Source organism: Alligator mississippiensis, chromosome 12, assembly GCF_030867095.1.
Source record: "Alligator mississippiensis isolate rAllMis1 chromosome 12, rAllMis1, whole genome shotgun sequence".
NCBI classification, from domain to species: Eukaryota; Metazoa; Chordata; order Crocodylia; family Alligatoridae; genus Alligator; species Alligator mississippiensis.
This window is the reverse complement of record NC_081835.1, coordinates 26,435,086-26,452,985: the sequence shown is the minus strand read 5'-3', so window position 1 is coordinate 26,452,985 and position 17,900 is coordinate 26,435,086. Positions and strand designations below refer to the sequence as shown.

General features: G+C 41.4%; 1 protein-coding gene across 11 annotated transcripts in view; it reads right to left on the bottom strand.

Annotated features, from left to right (window-relative positions):
- Positions 1 to 5,937: 5,937 nt before the first annotated feature.
- Positions 5,938 to 17,900, bottom strand: part of WNK2 (WNK lysine deficient protein kinase 2) — a 214,405-nt gene continuing 202,442 nt past the window's right edge. For 9 of the 11 annotated variants that reach the window (XM_059715490.1, XM_059715493.1, XM_059715494.1 and 6 more), the window contains one exon: positions 14,602 to 16,815. In XM_059715490.1, the coding sequence (XP_059571473.1) occupies positions 16,465 to 16,815 (351 nt within the window). In that variant the 3' untranslated portion in view covers positions 14,602 to 16,464. Of the gene's footprint in view, positions 6,183 to 14,601; positions 16,816 to 17,900 lie in introns of those variants that run through there. The other 2 variants (XM_019495400.2, XM_059715495.1) reach the window with 2 other exon arrangements.

The following is a 17,900-nucleotide window of genomic DNA, read 5'->3' as shown; positions in this document are numbered from 1 at the left end:
CTGATACATTTTCCAGGACATGGAAAAGGTTATGTTTCAGACTACACAGTAAAATAAACCCAAATACCGAAAGGAAAGGACTGCAAAGCACCCTTGGGTTTGCCAGCTTTTGGAAATATCAGTTTTTCAGAAGAGCACACCTTCAGTTACCCCCAAAGAATGCTCACTCAGCTAGACCTCACCTTGACCATCTAGATGCTTGCACACAGTTAGCACAAATGTTTGAGGTTTATTTTACTATCTTTGGCATTTTAACAGATCTGGCATTTCAATTTAATTTTTTCCGATTGTGATCAAACCTTCTGCATCATCGTGCTCTACACCACAATGCCATCTGACATCAGCAAATGTATCATCACCTGTGTTCACAGGCAATTTCTTCCGCTTAGAATGCTAGAGAACCAGGAAGAACCAAGCAGAAAAACAGGACTGAAACGTTACCTTTGGCACAATGGCCCTGATTCAGCAAAATATTTAAGTGCATCCCTAACTCTCTCAGGAAAGGCTAAAGGATTTTTTATTCTTTATTTACCAGGTTTTGAGTAACTATTTCTAAATCAGTGATTTAATCACATGCTTAAGTGAACTGGGGTCTTGTCCTTATTAAAGTTTTAAAGTGATTCATCCTCTTATCTGTCACAAACATAAGTTTGCTGTCACATTAATGTGTCAGTCCTTTCAAATCCAGATAGTACTCTTCTATCTGGAATCACACACAAAGTGCTCTCGCGCTCCATGCTTCAGCTATAAAAAGAACCACACTGTTCCAAAGAGACAGGCAGCAGAATCCTTTTCAATAAAAATACAGCCTTTAAAAATATTTAGTGCTTTTTTAAAAAGCCTTTTTTCTCAGTAGAACCCTACACATTCCCAGTTCCCCTCCCTTCTGCTGGAGAGCTCCCTATGAACCAGATTGCCAGTCATATTCTACCATAAGAGCTACAATATTCTTGAGCTGGCTCATACAGCAGTGGGAACCAGAAACTAAGGCCTAACAAGCATGCCCTCCCTGCAAGGCAGTACAGATTTAAGCATCAGCCACAGGCCACATGGCCTTTTTTTTTTTTTTAAATATAAACAGCTTCCCCAGACCACACAGCTGACAATATGTACAGATCCTTGTTGCTGGAAGTATTCCCATGAGTGCACATGCAGTAAAAAAAAAAAAAAAAAAAAAAGCACAGTGGAGCTATTTATTACTAACTTGCACGTGCAATCACATTGTATGAGCAACTTAGGCAAGCGAGCCCTTAGCATTTTTGGTTATATGATGCATTGACAGAAGTAGGTCAGGGATATATTAGCTATAGATATATTAGCTATAGATTTCTCCATACACACGTATTGAAGAAGTAATAAGGCGTTCCTTCTATACAGTCTTGGCCCAGTCTGTCCTGACACATCTTGCTTCTTTGCAGGGTGACACATTTAAGGCTGAACTGTAATCATGGAAGTCAGTAGGAGTCTTTCAGGCCCCATAATGGACCTTTACTCATCTTAAAACTGTTACTTGCTTTTCATATTATTTTCAGCATGAACCTGATGGATAATGACCAAAATGGAGACACTCTGGAGTCTCTCTCTGGCCAAATGGAAGGCTTACCAAATTGGATTTTTGAGCAGTATTTAGGTACTTACCCTGGGTATTGTGAGTAGTACTCTTAATAACTTTCCTTCCCCACCTCCAGGTGGAACTTGGTTATGTTTTGGCAGTCTCTTAGTTCAAACTAATCCTCTCCTCCACACATCCCCATCCCAAAGTAAGTCTCCTTCATCTTCTGTACTCCAGCATTTTTATGGCCTCATAAGACCTTGCCAATATCACCTTGTTTTTGCTGTTAAGAGGCAAATAAATGTAAAAATGCTGGGCTTCAATACAGCATAGTATCCCAAAGCAAACCATCCAAAGATGCCATTGTAGCTTCTAAAATGTAGAGTGTATTGGGAAAAAAGTTACTTCAGGCATCTAAGGGTCTTCTGCACCTGTTGTAGCAAAGGATGCTAGGCATTTGTTTTGCCAGTGAAAACAAATAGCTGGCATTTGGAAAGGGCTACTGGTATTTATGCTTCTTATGCCATTTAGTGGGAAGAGGGGCAACTTGGATAACTGATTTGTTTGGTGTCACTGGCCACACCTACACGAGCAGCAGACTGCAGTTGTTACCGCACAGTCGTATAGTACTTGCTTAACCAAGTACTAGATGACTGCACAGTAACCAGCATTACTGAGCAATACCATCACTGCATGGGGTTGGTTTGTTGTTTTTTTTTTAGATGCTATGGTACAGTAGCCCGTTGCTACTGTGCTGTACATTTGCCAACACAGTTCGTGCCTAGTGACACAACAGTACTGTAGCAATGAGCTATGGTGCAGTAGCTCATTGCTACTGTGCCATAGCATCTTGTGTAGCTGTGCCCACAGTGAAGCAAAGATAGGTCAGGGTAGAGCACAGGTCTCCCAACTCAGCCTCTGCTCTCCAATGGCTGAACCATGCTGCCTCAGTGGGCATTAAAATGCACCCAACAGGCAGCAGTTTATTTTCACCCCCATCTGAAGAAAACCAGTATTTGACTCCTTTTACATAGGCCAGGAACAACTTTTAAGTGCTGAGTTAATTTGCAATCATTTTTGTGTGCATCTATTATGTTCACTCCTGTAATGCCCATACCTGTGAATATAGATTTAGATAATATTCATGATTCAGGAAGTGTTACTCATGAGAAAACATGAAACAGCACATTTGTCCAGTTATTGAGATACAGATGGGGAAGGGCATCAAGCTGTGGGAAATTACCTCAAGTGCTGGTGATAGTGAAATAAAAACCACATGCTCCTTTGCGACTCAAGCAGTGAAGTGTGGGAATCAGCTGCTACAGCAAGCACCTAATTGTTTATATACCTCCTGCAGTTGGTATAATACGTTGGCTTTCTGAATGGCTTTGCTTCTGAATTCAGCTATTGATGTAAAGCATTTTTTATATTATAGGCAGGTCTCTAGCAGCTGAGAAGTCAAGTCATTGAGGCTCATTATTACTGAAACGAAACATTTCAACGCAAGATGCAAGAAATGTTTCAAATTAACTGTAAACCAAGAATGCCAACCTAATGCATGGGAAAATATTCAGTTTGCTTGATCCAGGACAGAAAGACCTGGGTGCTGGGTTCTCAGAAGACAGTTCTCAAAAATCCCAACTGGAACAAACTCAGCTAAATGCTAACTCAGTGCAGCTTTTTTTTTTAAACTGTCATAAAAACAACAAATGTGAACTAAATTTGAAAAGCTTACTGGTCTGAGCAGCACAGCAGGAAAAACTTGGTGGTCTCCCTCACACTTTGTAGTCATCCTGATGTATAAAAGCTAATGATCTATCTGAAAAGATGTTCCTGTTCTTCCAGAGATACTTGGCCAGGGTCTCTTCTGAGACTTTGAGGAAGACTGGCTTAGCTCAGTGAAGCCATGAAGAAGGGTTCAAAAGGCTAGTGTGGGAATAAAGAGGGTTACACCTGGGGAAAGAGACAGGGCAGGTGCATATAAAGAACTGAGCTCTTCAAATATGCTCACCAGTGTTCTTCAAATATGGGAGTAGATGGAAGGTGCTGAAGAGATACAGTGGGGAAAGGGCTCTCTTAAAACCTTTAAAAATAAAAATCCTCAGCCAGGTTACTGCAGAGTGATCTGTTATCATGATCACTGGAACAGTGAGTCATCCCTTGAAAGGCATGTCAGCAACGTGACACTCGTCTGTGTGGAATGTGCTGGCAGTTCCCACGCTCGCAATGAACTGGGGGAACTGTATGGCAGAGGTTTTACTCACTCTACTTGATGCCGAAGGGGTGGGGGGAAATCAAGGTCAGAAATCAGAAAAGATGTAAAGAAACATGTTAGACTGCCCCGGGTCTACATACTCCCAGTGGAAAACAGTCACACCTCATCTTACTCACATGCAGAGAGGCCTAAAGCCAGTCAGTGGGCGCATCTACACAAGATGCTAGAAACACAGTAGACTAATTCTAGTGTGCATTATCGCATTAGTCTACTCTGCATTAGCATCACCTAAAAGATGTGTGCTAGCACTACTGCGCAGTAGCACCAACTATGGTGCATGAAGAGTGCCTGCCTATACACAAGCACAGAGGTGCACCGACATGCTGTAATTACAGCAAGTAATTGAGTCTGTAGGAGCATGGTAATTACTAGATGCCAGCAGCCAGAGCCAATCCTAAGGGGGTGTGAGGCCCCCTTAACACTGTGCAGGGCCACGGTACCCCCACAAATGAGGGGGGTCTCCATGCTTCTTCTGCGGCGCAGGGCTATGTTGCCAGCTCCAGGCGGGCCACGTGGAAGAGGCTGTAGCAGTTTCACCCGGCCCCGTAGGGCCGGCAGCAGCTGCCCCGATTCTCCATGCCCTAGGGACGGCTCTGCCAGCAGCCTCCCACATCTTGTGTATCAGTATCCCTGTGCTTCAAAATACCTGTGGGTATGCTTGAACCAAAGCTTGTTTGATGAGCTCTAGTTCAAGTGCCCACACCACTATTTCAAAGTGTGGGGACACTGATACTCTCAGAGCTGCTCTAACCAAAAGCATTTCCTCCCCCTCCCCCCTGGAGCAGATGAAAAAAGTACTAATTTAATACACCATAATTACAGCACATTAATGCATGTGTAGACATGCCCAGTGTGTTCAACATAGAAGCAGGCTCCATTATCTTATCAGCTCCTTGATGTGTGCAACAGACTAGCTTTCATTCCTTTATATGTGGGTTGTGGTAGTGACACAGTAGTTAAACATTAGGATAACACAAATGGTTGATTTGACACTTAACTTTTCATCCACATCAGGCTAGCATTTGGACATAATAATCCATTGCTCTAAGTTAATTAGTTCAGGTTGATTTAAATGAATGGCTTATACTTTCTGGAGTCTCAAGCTATCCTTACTTCATATATGTGCATTAGACAAAAAAATCTGACAAGCTATAGCTTGGATTTAAGGAAGCAGTGACTTGGTGAATGATGACAAGAAAATAAGATTTTATTGTTTCAAACTGAGGCCTAGAAGGGACAGATGTGGCAGACAAACAATTATAAAACACTATGCCAGGCTCCAAGACTTGTGAGAGGAGACAGTAAAGCAGCTTTGTGGGGAAATAGGACTTTGAACTTCTGTGGTAGCACAAAGAAGGAATGGGAAAGCCACGGGACTGTTGTTTTTTCTTGCATCTAGATTTAAACAACTGAACCTTTGGTTACAGAGCAGATGAAGGCTGAAAGTCTGGAGTCCAAGAACAGTAGCCTTCCCAGCACTTTTTCCCATTCCCTAGTTAAAAAGTGCTGAAAAGCCAACACTCAATTTGTTATTTACACTGAATGATTACTTATGAGATTGTAACAAACTCACTTCTACATCACCTCAGCTGAAATCTGCCTTCAATGAATCATGAAAAAGAAAATCACCCACCACATAATTTTAGCTTGTTCTATGTTAAAGGCACTTTAAAGTCCTTTAAGAATTTCTCCAATTACTGACTCTTTCATAAAATACTTTAGACTTAAAATTAAGAGACTTGAAAACCATATTTAACTCTAGCAAGAAAATGCAGCTAAAGTCAATAAAAAAGAAATGACAAGTAACGAGCTTACTATCCAGTGAAGTCTCTGTGGGCTTCCCTTATTGGATTTAATCAGCTTTAAAACAGAACATTATCTTTAAGAACTTCTCTTTATGACTGGGAGAAATTGAAGCAGGAATGTATTCTGGTTCTAATGGAATTTGAACAAATTTAATGTTCCCTTTTGGAAAAGACTTAATTTAATTACAATTAACTATGAGCCAGAAAGAATTCAAACATAAATCTGATACCTCCCCCTCTCCCAAAACTGTTCCCAGCACCTCAGTTCTTAGGACTTAAGAGAAGAGAACCATTTTTGACCAAAATCTGTTTCCCCCAAAATATTTTTCCTTTATTTTTGCATAACATTTCTGTATTTCCAACTCTTAATAAAAAATGCTTAGAAAGAAGTTACAAAATTGTGAAGAGCGGACCAGAATAGTACAGAATTGCTTGCACGACATCATTTCACAGCCTCCTCTTCCTCCCGCTTAGCTGAAGTAGGACCGTGTGCTTGGCACTGCCTCTGAGCTGGCCACGTGTCACTCAGCGATGGTCTCATTTTCAGAATCTAAAAAACATAAGCCACCACATATGATTACAGACCCATCTGGCAAGAAAGGCACGTGCTAGTGAGGTTTCCTATCTGCCGTGGATATGTTAGGCGCTTTACAAAAACAGGAAATGAACTGTGAGGTAAACAACATCCATTTGTGCCACACTTAAAGACTCCCTAATACAAAGATGTTTAAAGGCACTGATTTAAAAGGGTGTTCAAGTAAATCTAAGGCACCTTGCAGAGCTATTCAAACTAGGGCTTGAAGTTTGAGGTGCGACTTTGATCCTGTTGTCTCTTCCACATTTCCATATCACAAGGGCTGGGAGATTTCCAGTTCTACAGAAAATAATGAATGGGGGAACCCAGGAAATATGTTCAGAATTAGTGTCAGCATGTAGAGATTTCTTACTGAACCAGGGACTTACGTGGGGCATGCGACTGTCAGGGCTGTGCTCAAAGGATTCTGAGGTTAGCACAAGAGCTTTCAAATCAGCAGAAAATAGCTTGCACTGTGCACTACGCTTTATTGCAGCCTGCCTCACAAACGATGAATTAGCATTGCTGTGCAAGGGTTTTCCTGCTGCTGCACGTTTAGCAACACTATCCAAACTGACCCTACTTTTTTAGAAGAAAATAAATCAAGCCCATGCTTTCTTAAGGCCTGGGATGTACAGAAAGTGCAAGCTCAGGGCTCCAAAAAACAACAGATGAACAGACCCACTGTACTAGTATAGACTCCCTCCCCTTGCACACAAGATGGCAGGATGGCATATAAAATACAACTTTACAGTACCTGGAACCCTATTTAAATAACTTCAAACCATGACCATCAAAATCAGCTCAAATCATGCACTTAAAAGGAGAAGGTGGAGCAATGCACAAGAAACAGCACCATTTTCCATCCCTCCCCATCATGCTTCCATATATACAACATTTGCCACAGGCTCAGATGAATTGCCCTGGCAGCCCTCAGAAAGAGTGTACTCAAGTCTTCCCATCTAGGTCACAGATGTTCACACTGATTATGAGGTCTGAGTGTGTATGGTTTATACAGAGTTTGGTAGTCTCTTTCACCATAAAATAAAGTCTTTAGGACTGTACGCTCTTTAGGGCAAAGAAAAGAAGAACAATGAAGGGGAAAGCATCTCCTAGACCAGCAATCCTCAACCAGGGTGCTGTAGCACCCTGCAGTGCCTTGAGAGCCTTTCTAGAGAATTTTGCAATCCCACACAACATTAGCACTTCCAGGTGAACAAATGTGATTCACAAAGTAAAGCCACATATTTCAAATAGGAACCCATAGTGTTAAAACATCCTGACCTAGTCTGGTCTTTCAGAGTGCTCTGCAACAGAAGATTTGCTCGTTACTTTTCTGTAGTCAGAAAAAGGGGAAATTAAAAGCTGACATTTTTTGAATGGTGCCTTAAAACTAATTGGGGGTGGGGTTGGGTCTAAAAAATAAATAAATAAAAAAATTGAAAACTACTGTCCTAAACAGATATATAATGCTGATGAGGTTTGATACAGGTTTGTTAACTCCCACAATTTTTAATATTAGATCTAATGACACCCTTCTTCTCTTCCCACACCAGCTACCCTGACCTGCCTGCTCATGTGGTTCACCCACTTAAAAGTTAGTAGCATCATGTCTTGACTGTGACCATTAGCCTTTGACTGAAGTCAGTTCTGCAACTACCTAGACCCCCACAGCTCTCAAACAATAGCCTATCATAAAGGACATCACTTAGTGCTTCTCAGCCATTATTCCCAGTCCATAGTGCTCTACTGAAATATGCATGAACGTTGTCATCTCCATTTTACAAAAATTGAGAGACAGTGAAGTTATGGAACTGGCCCAAAGTTACGTAACAAATCAGTTATGACATCAAAAACAATGTCTCCAGACTCCCAACTGCCTGTTTTACCCACCACTAGAAGCCTATGCCTAAGAACAATTTCCAGTTCTGAAGCCAGCCTGAAATCCTTGCAGGAGTCAGACTAGGGACTGCAACAGCTGAATACTTTCCTATTAACAGTCTGGAGGTATGGGTAACTCAAATAAACCTAAAACCTTGTCCTTACCAGGAAAAAATAGGGGAGGTACTGCTCAGGTTTCACACAATATTCAGTAAGTGCCAACAGTTTGGATGAAGAATCAAGTAAGCCAGTGGTGATGCACAGGGGGTGCACATGGATCCCCTGAGAGCACTGGCGCACCCCATCAGGCCACGCTCCCTGTTTAGGTGACAGACAGGGGGTCAGGCGGGAGTGCTGGTGCCCCGCCAAGCACGCTGGCCAGGGAGTGGAGCCACCAGCAAAAGCAGCCGTGCCGCTTCTGGAAGTGGCTGCAGGATTTTTAAATAATCTCTTAGAATATATTTGCCCTGCTTCATATATAATTTGCAGCAGTACATTCACTTCCTGTTGGGTCAATCCATTGCAGAGTAGCCTCTTCATTCCCTATGGCAATTTGGTTAGCTGTTTGAACTATGCCAGCATTCCAATAGTCTTACAAAATGCTTTAACTGTTTTAGACGTGCGTTGTAATACAATACAAGATAAATTCGCCATGATTTCCCACCGACTTCCATGATGCAATCAAGATGGAGGATGAAGGCACCTAGGGGGTCCACATGCAAGGGAAAGCTTTAGTCAGTACTGCAATTTACCTGCTTGCCATTGTTCTTTAAACAGAAAATGCTATGCAATAGCACACCAAATACAGAGCATGTTACCACTTCTGGCATGCTACTGTGCTGGTCTCTGTCTAACTTAAAAGGCAGATGGAAACTTTACCATAAAAGAGCTAAGTAAATAAAACACACTCTTTTTGTACTTGCGGGCAGCCTTAATACCATTTTTGCTTGAGCAAGAAAACATCGCCCGTTTTAAATCAATTTGTTAAGCCTAAACTCCTAAAGCAGAGCCTCAATGAAGCCAAGTGCTGGGCCTTTGTGCTTGCACCTAAATGATGCTAAAGGCATGATCCACACTGTGATAAGTTTCTTTGCATCTAACAGCAAGATTATGCTACTCAAAATCCTCTTTATTGCCCTGAATCATATGATGCATTTTAGCCAATGCCCAATATTATGTGGCTGATCAAACAGCTTGAAATAAGTTTCTAATGCTGAAGAGCAAGACATGACAACTTGTTCTTCTCACACGGTAGAAATCTACCCTGGACATTTCCTTACGCATCATGGGATCACTCCAACATACAGCCCTTTCCAGTGCATGACTACAGTAACAGGTTGGATGTGTGCCAGCAAATCCATAAACTGGCAGCACATCAAGGTAAATGAATCCAAGTTCTTCTCACTTACCAGGACTGAAATCACCAACAACCTATCATGGGGATTTCACTGTTAGAGCAGAGATTAACCAAACACTGCTAGAAGATTCTCTGACATGCACAGTGTTTGCACAGTTATTACAGTAAACCTAAAGCTTGATGATGTTTTGCATATAAAATGTTCCAAATGCTTTAAAATGCTTCTAGTCTGTAAGTCACTTCAGGGAAAAAAGCTCTACACGGGATCAGAAAGCTGATAGCAACTACACCTCCAATACATGATAGCTGGCACACTGGAAAAAGAAAGGTGGACCAGCTAATTCATAAAATGATGCCAGGTGATTATCTAATGCTATAAAATGCCAGATCTGTTAAGACAGCCAAGACTGAATCCCAGACAAAAAAAAAAAATGGCTTTATTTACCAATAGCACCTTGACTCCATAGTACACCCAAGTCCCTTGGAGTTACAAAATTCCTTGCTGACAAAATTTACTACCCTGACACCAGCTTTCCTGATTTTTCAAGCCTGATTATTCAATCTGCATTAGTAAGAAAATGAATAAATGTGGGCCTAAAACCTAGTTTCTTGAAACTGAAAAGCAGGTGCTAATTGCCCTCTGCACACAGAGGAGATAACAGAGTGAAGCAGATTAAAGAGGTGGAAGGGGGTAGCAACTGCATCACTGAAAAGTAGCCATTGAAGGTAACTGTTCTTGACAAACATCAATTCAAGTTACATGAAGTAGCACATATTTGGTAGTCAGTCCCAGGAGAGGAGGCTGATTGACTCAAGTCCATCCAGGAGCAATCCCAGAAGAAGCAAGAGTACCAAGAACCTTGTGCTAATCCTCAATTGGAGGGAGCCCAGGGAGTTCCGTAATAATCTGGTTTCAAAATTACAGGACCGAGTCAGAATATAACCCCTCTCTCCAGAAAAGCATACTAAGAAACAATTCCATAAATCAGGGGGAAGCGGGTGGGCAGCCTGTTTAGCAGAAAATTAGCCCAGCACCCTCCCCGAGTGCTACTCTAAGCCTCTTCACCTGCCCTATCTGCTCTTTGCTCCCTATTCAATCCATGGCTCTGCTTTCTGTTCTTTGTCCTATGTGCCGCTGTGCCGCATGTCCCCTCCCTGGCTTGCCAGGTACAGTACCACTTGCGGCATGCCTGCCGCAGGCTGACCATCTCTGCCAAAGACGTACAAGAAAAAATGCTAGTACCAAGCCAACCCACCCCCATCTGGTTGGCATTATTTCACATGCACAGCAAGACATATATTCATTGGTGACCAGTAAAACATTTTTGTTTCCCTCCTATGTAAAAGGCTTGCTACACACTTCATCCCCATCTCTCTCGTGCACACACACTTCTCCAAGTACCTTGTATCATATTCTACAAATGTAGCCATAAATATGAGAATGAAGGGGAAAGAAGAGGAGTCAAGAGGATGCAAGAAACTGTACAAATTATTATTACTGGGGACTCTGCCTTAATGCATTTAGTTTGTAAAATCTGCCTCAAAGCCAATGGCTCCAATAAGATGTACCCAACTGAGAGGTGGTAGTTGGCTGGCAAGGAGCCAGGTACTCAATAGATTTTTGCCATGTTTATACTAATCTGCCCAACTGGCATCTGAACCTCCTGAACACAACTTGAAACCCCTGCTTATTTTGAGGAGGAAGTAGTCCCACCACACCCAATACACTACAAAACAGACATCCAATTAGAATCCCCCACAGGCCACCTCCCAAAAAACTGGGAAGGACCGTCACTAATTCGACTGCAACAGTACACATGCTTTATTGGTCGATTCTGTTCTGTGTCCATGAATTTGTTTAGCAGTTTTAATGCTTACTTTCATTTTCTCAATTGAGGATACTATGCTGGGGGGAGGAGGGGAAATCTTTGAAACCTGGTGAAGCAATGTAATCTCCCATTTGGTAGACTTGGGGACTAACGCTCTTATCTCAAAATAGAAGTCAGCAACATTAGCAGCTGTTTTACCTGGACTCAATCCTAGGGACAGCGTGGCAAAGTACTAGTATTATGTAGGAACAGATTGCCAAGCTGGCCATTTAGAGCAGTATCTAGACTCTGACAGCAGCCAGCACAAGATGCTTTAGGGAAGTACAAGAAACCACACAGTAGACAGTGAAGGAATGCAAACACATCTATTTCTAATCAAGTGGCACTCTAGTACTTACTGTGCTGCACAAGTCCAGCTCTCTGTTACCATTCATCTGTCTCATAAAACCCTTTCTTTTTTCTTATCCCACAGCCTCATTCCTGCAACACAGTCCAACTTCTGCAACAAATGAGACTGGGATCCTGCAGCACTGTCTTGCTGCCCTGCTCAGTCCTCATTCATTCCCAAAGCAAGCCCGTCTTGAGCCCTAAAAGCAGTACTGGCCCTGAAAAAGCTAGGGAATGGTACAATGAAGTACAACTCAATGCATGCATCATGAGCAGGCCAAATTAAGGTGACACAATCTTCTAACTGCTGAGGGCCTAATGGTGTGACCTGAAACATATGTAAAAAGAATGTTTTTGTTTTAAAAGGCTAAAAACTGAAAAAAAAAAAAAAATATCCACCACTGAGATTCCTATCGGCTCCTCTTGTGAGTCCTCAGAAGGGCTGGGAACCTCACATCCACAATACTGTCCTCCTCCCAACACAATATAATTGGTAGGGTTCTACGTGGATCTGCCACTAAAAGGTTTGGGGGAGGGGGGAAGGACATAGATTCAAGAGACATTAGGGCTGGAATGGACTTCACGAGATCATCGGGTCCAGCCCCCTGCCTAAGGGGCAGGAACTCAGCTGGGGTCAGATGACTCCAGCAAGATAAGCATCCAGATGCAACTTGAACAGTTTGCCAGAAGATTCCAGTGCTAGTGCTGACAGCAAAGGAATGCTGGAATTGAGGAGGAATAGGTTCAGTCTTAAGTCCCGTCTAATGCTTACAGACCCTTCTGCCATCCCCCTTCACAGCCTCCCTCTTCTTTTGCTCCTATCCTTCCTTCTCGAGCTCAGGTCCCTAAAGCTTTCTTGTTGCTAGCCTTCTATTTTCTTCCCTCTCTTGCCTTTGCCCCCACCCCTCACATAGTCCCACCACAACTTCTGCTCTGCTCACTAGTTCCCTGCTGCAGGCCCCCTTTGAACACCTATTTCTATCTTGTCTGATGGAGCCTCTATCTTTCTCTCTTCTGTATCTCCCCATTTGTAATAGTTCCTCCTCCTGGCAAGATTTGGCAAACTGCAAATCCCTGACATCAGAGCAAGCACTCTGTCAAATCCAGAGTGCCTGCTCCAGATGATGGAGATACGCCAATTATTTGAGCAGCTCAAACACATGATCCCCCTACAAATATTTCACTAACCTTGTTCTTCAAAATAGTTAACCTGTTTTGTGTGAAATCTGACAAGAATTTAATCGTAGACAGGGAAAACTTCAGATTGAACTGGTAAAAACAGGAAAAAGTTATAAGCAACTGCAGCCAGGCTTGTATCATGTCTCAGTTATGGGTGTTGCAACCTTTCCCACCAATTACATGCACAGGGTTTACATAAATACATACAGCTAACCAGATAACATGAGGAATATTCATTTAATTCTCCCCCATTACCCATAATTAACTGTTGTGAGAAACTTGAACTAATAAAGAGATTTTGGAGAAGTTCCTAGTTGGGTATGACACATGCACAAAGAACATGGCCAGCATTCAATATTCGTGTAGAATGTACTTAAAACGAAGAAATTAAATTAATTGAAACTCCATAGCTAGGTGTGAGCAAGTGTAGCAGAATCAGGCTATTATCAGTAAGTTCATGACTTTTAAAGGCAAGAAGGACTTTAAGATCATAGGAAAGTAGGGACATTGCAAGGTCCCTTTCAGCCCTGCTTTCCTATGATCCTAAAGTTCTCCTTGTCTTTAAAAGCTGTGAACATACTGATAATAGCCTGATTCTGCACACTTGCTTACACTTTTTACTCTAAGTAGTTTCACTTAATTGCAGGTCTTCACTTGATTTATTTATTTACTGCTTAAACCACAGGACTGCTCAGCATGACCAGAAATAGCTGCCCATAGCAGTGAGAAAGATCTCGATCTGGGCTGACTACCTGCAAATCAAAATAAAGATAGATAGATAGATAGATAGATAGATAGATAGATAGATAGATAGATAGATAGATATAAAAAAAAAATCAACTCAAGTCTTGAGCTCTAGTCTTCTCTCAAGTACAATATTTCAGAAAGATCCACCGCAACCCCCATTTTTAAGTGCATGCAGGAAGCAGTGCTACAGCATATGCCACAGACTCAAAGTTCTATTTCGATGGCTACATTAATTTATTTGGATCAAATGATATTTATAAGTATTGTATTGCTGGCTCTTTTTGAACACACAGGAGATGTGCAGCAAGCATTCCTTTTCTCTAGTGTTGAAAGGAGAAAGCGATGGTGTATACAGGGTTGCTATGTATGCATATGAAACAAAACAGAATTTGGAAGGCAGGAGAGAGATAGGAAAACCAAAAGCTCTAGAGTTCCTCCCCTTCTTCTACATCTACAGAGCACGAGTCTCCTGACCCCATGCTTACTGCATAGTTACAGCTTCAAGTATCCGTACTGATTTTTGTCTGTCTAGTCATGCAAGGCTTGAGATTTAAAAGGGGATGCTTGGTACACTATCATGAGAGGTTCCCGCAAATTAAATCACCACTTTCCATCACGCACCAAAGCTCTTGTGTCCTCTTGGTTCTCCTCAGTATTGCTGGTGGTACATTTTCACTTATGACAACCAACTCAAGGCTTCATGTGGCTACATGTCCATAGTCTTGTACAATATAACACCAGAAACACTGAAGCAAGTCAGACATATCAAACAGGAGTGCAGAGCTGTGTGCACTATGCAGACTTCTTGAATGTAGTCTCCTGTCTGCTGCAGGTTTTGGGTAGTGTCAGTTACAGGCAGCAGATGAGAACCAGTGAAGGCTGCGTTTGCTCCTTCAAAGTAAGCAAAGGGACAGGACTAGGGAGAAAAAACACTAACACCTCGGAAGAGTTCCCTGGTACAGCTAGAGAACAACAAAATCCAAAGTTGTAGGAAAACACTAGGTTTCTCACACAGTTTTCAAGCACAAAATGTTTATTTTTCTTTAATATATACAATCTCTTGGGGTTCTTAGTGCCACTGACTTTGTCAGTATACAAGGGATGGACTATACAACAGGCAATAGCGACAAACTGTAAGATTCAGTGCAAGCTGAAGGAGAAATGGTGTGAGAACATATTTTCCATGTTTGCTCATGAAGCATACAGACATAAATCTAAAAAAAACAAACAAAAAACCCAACAAATTAAAGATACATGTTACAGAGAACAGAAATCTCTTACTACAGTAAGTATCTTGCCCAGGCAGAAGACTCTGCAAAATTGTCTATAAAATTCAATTCTAACTGAATTGATGGAATAATATATTCAAAGGGTACAAACAAAATAATTTAGACAGTTATAATGCTCAAAGTACAATAGAACTAAACAATTCACAGCTTGGCAGCACAAGACATCTCTGCCCTTCAGCAGATAGTATAAAATGTCATTGCAGTAAAGAGATATAGAGCAATGTGTCTTCAAATTTGACCTTGTAATGTTTTGTTACCAGTGCCCATAATGGTTTCCCTTAGTGCTTTCTAGTAAAATGAAACTTACCATCAGCAAATCAGTTACAGTGGTTACCTCGTGCCTTTAGACTGAGAGGTGAAGATGTAGATTCTATGCACAGTAAAATGGACAAAAAAGCAACTTTCAAACAGAAGAGGTGTCCATGCTACCTACAGTGCAAACTTAATTAAAATTAAAAAAAATTCAAACAAGATGTGGTCAGACACCAGAACTGAAGGATTCATTGGTCAAGGAAGAAAAAAAGAAAGAATTTCACATTTTATTCCATTTCAGTGTGCACACTTATCACTTCAGTGACAACACCATTCTTAACCAGCATCACCGACAGAATGGAAGGCAGCATACATGCAAGTACTGTACTTACATAGTTCTTACAGTAACCTGGAGATGGGTTCTCCTATAATCAAGACTTCAGTTAGATTTTTCACTTATGAAACATGCATGGATTTGTAATTTAACTGAACTACACAAGCCCATCAACAGAAAGAAAATGTAATCCATTTGCTGTTGAACTAAAAGTAGTATTTGTCTGCCAGTTCCCTGTTACAAAAATAAAAGTTGTCACCTGCAACAACTTTACCAACAACTGCATAACAGAATGAATTGCACTGCCCAAAGCTATTACCTGTTCTTATATACAACTTACTTTCCTTGCTCCTGTAAATGCTCCTATTTTAAAATGCATATTTCATTAGTCACTGTACAAATGCAAATAAACTTGAGATCAGAGTCCCCATTGAATCCTCCCCCCCTTGCTAACTTTTTAAAAGCCTCAAAAATCCAAATTCACCCCACCAATTAAAATAAAAGCATTTACAGTAGAAAATGAAAAAAACTGGTAGAGAGCTTCAATTGTAAACTTTCAGGATTTTTGCAAATAAAAAAAATTTAACTCACAAGCAGATTGTAAATAAAATACACCTTTCAAATATTTGTACATCTCTTTCCAGCTGGAACTGAAAAGCTTAAATTCAAGGCACTGTACTCCTGCAGGGGTTAGTACAATTTTCTGATCATCAATTCAAGTACATTAACTTTAAAGATTGCAAGTGTAAATCACCAGAACACAACATAATAAAGTGTCTTCAGCAATGAAATATAAGCAAATATTGCCATAACAAACAAACTACCTTTTGTGAAAACATTTCACAGTGATTGCTTGATGCAGTATATGGCTGTGTACGCTATTAGGCCTGAACTGGGTGCCAGCAGTAGAACCATACCTCTTCAAACACATATGGCATCTATAGGCTCAAACACTCTGCATTACAATTTTGACATCATTGTTAGCTATCAAAAGGCAACAAAGCTATGTCATTCTCATGTTAGGGCCAGGTGGACTGGCAGCAGGTTGCTGCAGGGACACTGGATACATCTGCAAGCCAGTTTTGCCAAGAGCCGAGAACTGTGCAATGCTCTGACCACCTACAATCCCAGGTTGTGCTGTTGTGCCCGACCACTGTATTCCATAAACTGGTGTAGGGAAAACTCCTCCATATTGATAAAGAGGCATCACATAAGGTGTTACTGTGCCAGAAAGAGTAGTACCTGGCATAGGCACTGGCATGGATGGTGAAACTCCAGGAGTTAATGCAGCTGACATGGGACAAGACACTGGAACAACGCACTTTTTCCCCATTCCTGTTCTTACTGAATTAACCTACAAAAAGAAAAATAAAAAAGCATAGCTATTAAGCTTATATCCTCCTAACTGAGGAATGCAGCGTCATATTTTTGAACTACAAGTGCACCATGGAATCAGTTATTTTTCAACCCACCCATGGCAAAAGAAATTCAGCTCCGATGTTGGTCTTGCTCCCTCCAGTGGCCAATGCCTTGAATAACAGGGTGAGCAATACCCTACCCCATCCCGACTGATCCTTGCTAGAGTAAACCCTGAGCATTAAACAGATAGGAAATGAAGGTGAGGAAAAGTGGTTTGGCCTCTTCACTGTTAAGCAGCTACTGTTAGACTAAAATCATATCGACTGGCAGCACAGGGGAGGCATTATTTTACCCTCAAACTCTTTCTAAGGACAAGATGCTTTGGAAAGTTACAATAAAAGTTTTATGTGGAACAAACGTGGATCCCTGAGGATGTACCAGACAAGTTACTAAGAGGATGGGCCATGCAGATGTGTCAGAATATATGAGAGAACTTAGCACCACAAGAAAGCCAGAACAGCAGCTCCTTTTAGCAATTTCCCCCTTCCTCCATGCTTCCTCTTCTGGGATTCATGCCTCACTAATGCATACAAATCCTCATCTCAATCTTATTTTAACTTCATTCACTCCTAGCCACGTTCTTTACCACTGATTAATCTGCAGTCTTTTTTAAAAAGTTGGCACTAAGTAGTTCAATCTCATTGAAAATATCTGGGGTTTGCTTAGTAGGATGGGAGAAAGGGCTTTCTTTCCTAAACAGAGGACAACTGGGCTTCCTGAGAATTATGTCCTTAATAATAGAACAAACACCTAGGAACAATTATTGAACAGGACACACTGTCTGGTCTCCCTTTAGACTGGGTTACCAAGATTGTATTTTTTTCCATTTCACATGCAACTTATAAATGCCTGCAGTGATTCTTCCATGCCAGCACCTATTCTTGAACCCCAAAAGATACTGAGGTTTCTTTTAGCTTGGAAATGTCACCTCTAGAGGGAACAGGTCACATTTTGAAAACTAGTTCAAATGATTTTAAGGAAGGACAAGAAGCAAGTAGGAATGCATATGCAACAGTGTGC